At 46.5% G+C, this 8,034-nt stretch overlaps 1 protein-coding gene across 2 annotated transcripts in view; it reads left to right on the plus strand.

Annotated features, from left to right (window-relative positions):
- Positions 1–4,074, plus strand: part of GALNT9 (polypeptide N-acetylgalactosaminyltransferase 9) — a 307,400-nt gene extending 303,326 nt beyond the window's left edge. For both annotated transcript variants that reach the window (XM_060249993.1, XM_060249994.1), the window contains one exon: positions 3,041–4,074. In XM_060249993.1, the coding sequence (XP_060105976.1) occupies positions 3,041–3,187 (147 nt within the window). In that variant the 3' untranslated portion in view covers positions 3,188–4,074. The remainder of the gene's footprint in view (positions 1–3,040) is intronic.
- The last annotated feature ends 3,960 nt before the right edge of the window (positions 4,075–8,034 follow it).

The raw sequence follows: 8,034 nt of genomic DNA on the forward strand, positions 1-8,034 counted from the left end.
AATCACTACACCAAACTGGCTCTCCCAGATGGATAGATAGATAAATGGAGTGAGTTGTATTTTCTTAACATTTCAGATTTTTCTGCAGACTGGGGGTTCCCCCAAGTTTGCAGAAAAACCTGTTTAATGTAAGCAGAGGAGCCCAGTCTGTGGTTTTAGATATCTACAGTACTAAATATATAGATGATTCTGTTAAATGGGTTAGAGAAACACTGAACTGCAGGGAATATAATACATCCAGTGCACAGTGGAGGGAAAATGGGGAGGGGGGAAGTTACCTAAAAATTTCACAGGCAGTCCAATGATTACCTTATTATCTAAGCAGAAAATGTGCTTCCTGCAGAATTCCATTTTACTGCATCTTGATTCCCTTTGTGAAAATTGCCACCCGAACAGTTGCACTAACTTTGAACCTATGGAAGAACAAGAGCCTTTCTTACCTCCTTAGAGAGGCCATTCCACCAGGCGGAGCTGCACCAGACAGAAAGCTGGAGTACAGATTGCTGTCTACAGGCTTCTTTGGTAGAAAAAGCCCATCAGGAACTCATTTGCATATTAGGCCACAGCCCCTGACACCACCCTTGTTCCACATAGGGCTTTTTTGTAGAAAAAGCCCAGTAGGAACTCATTTACATATTAGGCCACACACCCCTGATACCAAGCCAGCCAGAACTGCGTTCCTGTGCATTCCTGCTTAAAAAGAAGAAGAAGAAAGCCCTGGCTGTCTATACTATTTGTCAAGCCTCATTTTGGGCAGGAGCTCACAGGAGCGGAGCTCCTGAACCTCTACATTTTATTGTGCTCTTTCTTTCTTACACCCTCCCCCCCCCCCCCCCCGCAAAAAAATACTTGCTTCTGGGCTCCATTGTTCAAACCCCCTGGGAAAACTTTGTTGAACTCTAAGGTTTGACAAAGCTAATATTTCCCCCACACACACAAAAATGGGAAAATAACCAACACATATAAAGCAGATAGATCCAAGTGGGCAGCCGTGTTGGTCTGAAGTAGTTGAACAAAGCAGGAGTCAAGTGGCACCTTTACGACCAACCAAGTTTTATTCAGAACGTAGGCTTTCGTGTGCTCTCTAAGCACACTTCATCAGACGAGGGGATCAGGTATTGTGGGCTGAAATGCAAGCAGTTTGTTGATTAAGGGGGCAAACTGACTGTGATCACATGGTGAAACAGTGTGGCTTGGCCATTTGGTCTTGATAGCCATAAAAGGTAATAAATTAGGTGGACTACAACGAGGAAATACACGTCCTTTTGTGATTCACCTAGATTTACAGAAACACCAATTGGCAGGGGACTTTATTACCTTTTTATGGCTATCCAGACCAAATGGCCAAACCACACTGGTTTACCATGTGATCTTACATATAAAGCAAACAGATGGAAATCTTCCTCATGCCACTGTGGCCACACAGGAGAAAGTCATTTTTAAAGTATGATGGGAGCAGTGTTCCCTCTAGGTTGAATTAACTCACAGTTTTTTAGCCTCCAGCTCACATATTTTTGTCTTAGCTCAGGAAAAGTGGCCCCAGAGCACAACAATTTATTCAGTAGCTCGCAACTTTAATGCCAGTAGCTCACAAAGTAGAATTTTTTGCTCTGCAGCTTAGAGGGAACATTGGATGGGAGTAAGTTTTTAGTATGAAAATTAAAATTCAAGAAGCATTTTAAGGCAGATGCTGAGCTGATATAATTGAGTACACCTTGCAGTGATGTCAGGGGGGTGTGGCATACACAAAGGAGTTACAAGAAGTTGTGCTTATGAACTCCAGCGCCTCTTTTTCTACAAAATGACCCCTGCTCTTTGTCCTAAAGGGGGCGAACTCACTTCCATAACAGGAAGTCTTCAGCTTCCCTTGACCCACAGCCATATCAGCTGGGCATAAAATTGGTACAGATTATGGCCAATACAACTAATCTACTGGGGAACAATGGAGAGAAAAGGAAGCAAGTTTAAAACGAAGTGGGAAATATTCACTGCTAACTATTCTCCCCTTCTTTAAAACTTATGGTGGATGTTACGATATAATAGAACGTAACATAACTGCACTGCAGTGGTTAGAGAGACTAGGGTCTGGGGGACTCATGAATCCTCCCTATGCTTTATAGGGTTGCCAGCCTCCAGGTGGGTCCTGGAGAGCTCCCACTTTTACAACTGCCCTCCAGCTGGCAGAGATCAGCTCCCCTGGAGAAAATGGCTGCTTTGGAGGGTGGATTCTATGGCATTGGACCCTGCTCTCTCCCCTCCCCAAACCCCACCCTCTCCTGGCTCCACCTCCACCTCCAAAGTCTCCAGGTATTTTCCAACCCAGACCTGGCAACCCTATATGGAAGCTTGCTGGGTGGCAGGGTTTGGTGTAGTGGTTAAGTGTGCGGACTCTTATCTGGGAGAACCGGGTTTGATTCCCCACTCCTCCACTTGCACCTGCTGGAATGGCCTTGGGTCAGCCATAGCCCTGGCAGAGGTTGTCCTTGAAAGGGCAGCTGCTGTGAGAGCCCTCTCCAGCCCCACCCACCTCACAGGGTGTCTGTTGAGGGGGAGGAAGGGAAAGGAGATTGTGAGCCGCTCTGAGACTCTTCGGAGTGGAGGGCGGGATATAAATCCAATATCTTCTTCTTCTTCTTCTTCTTAATTATAATTATTTATTCAGTTTTTAGACTGCCCTCCCCCATGTTTGGGGTTCAATCTGAATCCCAGAGCCAGGAGGCAAGCCACTTCGGGTGTCCACTGGTGAGAGAGGCAGGGTATGAATGAAGTGCGGAGAATAAAAATAAAATAATTCTGCATCAAATCTTCAATTAGGATAAGGCCTTTTTTTATATATAGCTCCGAGCTATTTTGATGTGAGTCCATATCAACAAGTTTACAATCCCTTTCCCGCATTCTTTATTTCAGTATCTACTAGCATGATTACCAGCGGATTTAATCGCAGCGCATACAATGCCTTTATTTCTTAGCATAGGCTCCATAATTATATATATTTTTTCCTCTATCTGTGAGATTTATGTGTTCTTTTTCTCCTTCCTAGAATGGACCAATCATTAGCCGAGACACAGGACGGTGTCTAGAGGTAGAAATGTCTAAAGATGCTAATTTTGGGCTGCGGCTAGTGGTACAAAGATGCTCGGGACAGAAATGGATGATCAGAAACTGGATAAAACATGGCCGACATTGACTTCTGTCTGGGAAGAAGATGCCATTTCTTCTGGAGTCCTTTGGCAAAGTAGGCAGGCGCCTTGCTGAGAGACTTGGGTTCGAGAGGACTGCTGCATTGTCAAGACAACTAATGCAAGGAGAAGCCGACGATCAGGGTTGTGAATTATTGGACATAATTGTTTCTTTAAAGAAATAGCAGGAGACTGGCACCCCATCTAAGACTATTGAAGGACAAAACTATATCTGGGTGATACCACTTCAGACTGCAGGCGGGGGGGATTTCCATGATTGAGCAGCAATCCATTCAAAAATTCCCTGCACGTAGCAAGCTAGCTTGTCAGGGAAAAGGCCTCAGCTAGAACCCTGTCTTCTAACCTCTGAAGCAGATTGTTTTGTATGGAGAAGCATACAACGATCAGAGCCTTCCCTCCAAAACCTGAAAGGGCACAAACCCACAGGCAGGTTTTTGCGCTAGAGAACTCGGCCTCGCTTCTCACATCATCAAGGTGCCCCAGGAAGACTCACGCAAGTGTCTGGTTCTTTGGGAAGCCTTGAGAGGTTCAGAAGAGACCATCGAAACTGATTTGCTTTCTGTTCTCTCAGAAGAGGGCAGCCATATTTGGGATGAGTTTGCAAGACTGAGGGGGATCTCTTGCCTCAGCAACGAAGGGCCTGGGGAGGAAATAAATGTGTTAGCTTTAAGTTGCTGACTGATGCACAACTCCTGTGGTGATCAAAACCATGTGCCTTTTTTACTGTACTTCCTATCTGATCGGACTGGGAAATCCCGCCTCTTCAGCATGTCTGACTAACTCTCTGAACAACCCACCATGACAAAAAAAAAAAGTATCCTGTAAATAAATTACACTGCAAAAAAAAAGTCTAATATATAATACATTTCAAGAATCTTTGCCTAGGAGTCTCTCTGTAAAGTAAGAGCAACATTTTTCACTCCTGTGAGGTGAAGGAAGAGGCAAATTTGAGAGCAGTGAGACTAGTTGGAAGCGCCATCAATTCTGTTTGATCCAAGCGTATTTCCCCTCTCAAGGGATAAACTTGGGGGGGGGGGATCAGCAACTGTGCCGGAAGCAGGGTGCAACCAGATATATATTTAGCAGTTATATTTATGCAGAGATGGATTTTCATTTTCAGTGCTAGGGGCTAGACACTACATGGAGAGGCTGCTTCCTGCACACACGCACATTAAGAGCATATAAGAAGAGCCCTGCTGGATCAGACCAATGGACCATTTAATTCAGCATCCTGTCTCACACAGTGGTCAACCAGTTCCTCTGGAGGGCCAACAACAGGGCATAGAGGCTGAGGCTTTCCTAAGAACATAAGAGCCCTCCTGGATCAAGACCAATGGTCATTCTAGTCCAACATCCTCTTTCACATAGTGGGCAACCAGTTATTCTGGATAGCCAACTACAGGGCATAGAGGCTGATGCCTCAAGTTCTGGTATTTTAGAAGAGACAGATCAACTGGGTTGCAGGCACCTGGTTTAAATGTGGCAATTCATTCCATTTTTTTTATTGGTGCAGCACCATAAAACACCTGTGTATCATTCCACCATAAAGCACACCCCTCCAAAACAGACATTTTCCATCATCCGGAGATCACTTGTATTTCTGGGAGATCTCCAGGTCCTACCTGGGTTCTCTGGACCCAACTCACATTCCCTATAATCTCACAGGGGGGCGAGAGGCTCCTGCCTTCCCCCACCCCCCAGTTTATTGACATATAGGCCAGATGACTGGGGAAGGCAATGGCAAGCCGCCCCATAAAAAGTCTGCTGTGAAAACATTGTGAAAGCGACGTCACCCCAGAGTCGAAAATGACTGGTGCTTGCACAGGGGACTATCTTTATCTTTTTATGCCAGCAGAATGGAAGAGAACATAAGAGAAGCCATGTTGGATCAGGCCAATGGCCCATCCAGTCCAACACTCTGTGTCACACAGTGGCCAAAAAAATCAGGTGCCATCAGGAGGTCCACCAGTGGGGCCAGGACACTAGAAGTCCTTCCACTGCGTCTCCCCAAGCACCAAGAATACAGAGCATCACTGCCCCAGACAGAGAGTTCCATCTATACCTTGTGGCTAATAGTCCCTGATGGACCTCTGCTTCATATGTTTTTCCAATCCCCTCTTGAAGCTGGCTATGCTTATAGCTGCCACCAAATCCCTTCAAGGAAGCAGCCACATTGCAGCACCCGCTGCCGATTGCCAAAGTCTGGCTCCCACAAGCCCTGATTCTATCTCATACACATGAACCCCCATGAAGCTGCTTTATTCTGAATGAAGCCCTGGGTCCATCAATGTCAGCGCTGTCTGCCCAGACTGGGAGCAGCTCTCCAGATTCTCATGCAGAGGTCTTTCACAACACCTGCTGCCAGATCCTTGACTGGAAAAGTCAGGGATGGAACTTCTGCACACTAAGCAGAGACTGTTCCATGGGGTCGCAGCTTCCAGTCACCATCTCCAGCAGGGTATAATGCAACAGAGCCATGTTATCCAGGGGATCTGATTTCTGTTGTCTGGAGAGCAGGTGTCGTTCCAGGAGATGGCCAGGTCCCACCTGAAGGTTGGCAACCATGCCTAGGCCACTTCCGGTGCCAAGCAGGCAACAGAAGGCCACCCAGCTGGTGAAGGGTGAGACAGGAGGTTGCTGCTGTAAACTCTGCCACTGGAGGAGATTGACTTGTGATAGCACCCGTCCTGGCTTTCTGCCCAATGCTTTGATGCTCTCTGAAATCAAACTTTTTTTTTCCCAAATAAGAGCCCTTCTTGCCAACTGGAGGGTGTCCCATTCCAGAGGCTGAGGAGACATTCCAGGCAATTAAAGAAAATATTCTTATCAATTGGGGTGCAAACCAATGTTCCCTCTAAGCTGCAGAGTCTTGTGAGCAAAAATTGTACTTTGTGAGCTACTGGCATTAAATTTGGGCGCTACTGCATAAATTATTGTGCTCTGGAATCATCTTTCCTGAGCTAAGACAAAAATGTGTGAGCTGGGGGCTAAAAATCTGTGAGCTAGCTCACGCTAACTCAGCTTAGAGGGAACACTGGTGCCAGCCCCCTTAGGGGAAGGCTGGAGTTCTGAAAGGACAACCAATCTTCAGATGATGAAGCTCCATTTCCCTTGAGCAAATGGCTGTTTTGGAGAGTGGACTCAAGGGCATTACATCACCCTGACCTCCCTCCCCTCCCCTGGCACTGTTGCCAAATCACCAGGACTTTCCAGTTTGGTGTAGTGGTTAAGTGTGTGGACTCTTATCTGTGATGTTACTTCTAAGCTGCAGAGTCTTGTGAGCAAGAATTCTACTTTGTAAGCTACTGGCACTAAAGTTGTGAGCTACTGCATAAATAGTTTGCTCTGGGGCCATTTTTCCTGAGCTAAGACAAAAATGTGTGAGTTGGAGGCTAGAAATCTGTGAGCCAGGTCATGCTAACTCAGCTTAGAGGGAACACTGCTTATCTGGGAGAACCAGGTTTGATTCCTCTCTCCTTCACTTGTAGCTGCTGGAATGGCCTTGGGTCATCCATAGCTCTCGCAGAACTGTACTTGAAAAGGCAGCTTCTGGGAGAGTTCTCTCAGCCCCACCCACCTCACAGGGTGCCTGTTGTGGAGGAAGAAGATAAAGGAGATTGTAAGCCACTCTGAGACTGTGATTCAGAGATAAGGGTGGGGTATAAATCTACAGCCTTCTTCTTCCCAATGCTATCCAAGAAGGCCCATGAGCAAAACACAACAGGATTATGAATTCGGATTAATCACCTCCCATTGCTACACCAATCCCACTGTGCTCTTTTAAAATGCCTTTCTCCAGGGCTTTTTTTGTAGCAGGAACTCCTTTGCATATTAGGGCACACACCCCTGATGTAGCCAACCCTCCAAGAGCTTACAGGGCTCTTAGTACAGGGTCTCCTAACATAAGAACATAAGAGAAGCCATGTTAGATCAGGCCAATGGCCCATCCTGTCCAACATTCTGTGTCACACAGTGGCCAAAAATTTATTTATATATATATATTGGCTACAGTAGGGATGTGTGGCTTAATAAGCAAAGGAGTTCCCACTCCAATTAAAGCCCTGTCTTTCTCAGATCACAGTCCAGTCTCCTCCAGATTCAAATACCACCAAGGGAGAAGAAGAAGAAGAATTGCAGATTTATACCCTGCCCTTCTCTCTGAATCAGAGCAGCTTACAATCTCCTATGTCTTCTCCCCCCACAACAGGCATCCTGTGAGGTGGGTGGGGCTGAGAGGGCTCTCACAGCAGCTGCCCTTTCAAGGACAACCTCTGCCAGAGCTATGGCTAACCCAAGGCCATTCCAGCAGGTGCAAGCGGAGGAGTGGGGAATCAAACCCGGTTCTCCCAGATAAGAGACCACTCACTTAACCACTACAGCAAACTGGCTCTCCTTTGAGAAGCACTTTGGAAGAGGAGGTCTTGGTAATGAGGTGGAAGTTGGCAGATGCTTCACAGTGCTCAATCAACTTTTTACGATCCCCTGTCTGGCATCGCTTTCAAGCCAGGTTTCCAACTGCCCCAGTGCTTCTTTCGGAAGACGGCAATAAATTCACTTCTCTCTCTATCCAGCTCTTCAATCAGAGGTAGATAAAGTTTTTTTGCTCCCCGATCTGCCAGGAAGAAAGCAAATTGGCAACAGACCTGTTTAAACAGGGAAATAAAAGCGGCGGCAAACGCTCCTCTAAAGTTTGCCAGGAAACGTCATAGCCGGCGTCTCCGTCACAGGCTGAACAAGGGCTTGATTCTATAGCAGTTTCACCCAAGGAAATTATCACTCTGAACACAGGGGTCTCTTGGGGGTGACATTAGGGATGCCAACCTCCAGGTTGAGC

The sequence above is a fragment of the Heteronotia binoei genome, chromosome 11, assembly GCF_032191835.1.
Source record: "Heteronotia binoei isolate CCM8104 ecotype False Entrance Well chromosome 11, APGP_CSIRO_Hbin_v1, whole genome shotgun sequence".
NCBI classification, from domain to species: domain Eukaryota; kingdom Metazoa; phylum Chordata; class Lepidosauria; order Squamata; family Gekkonidae; genus Heteronotia; species Heteronotia binoei.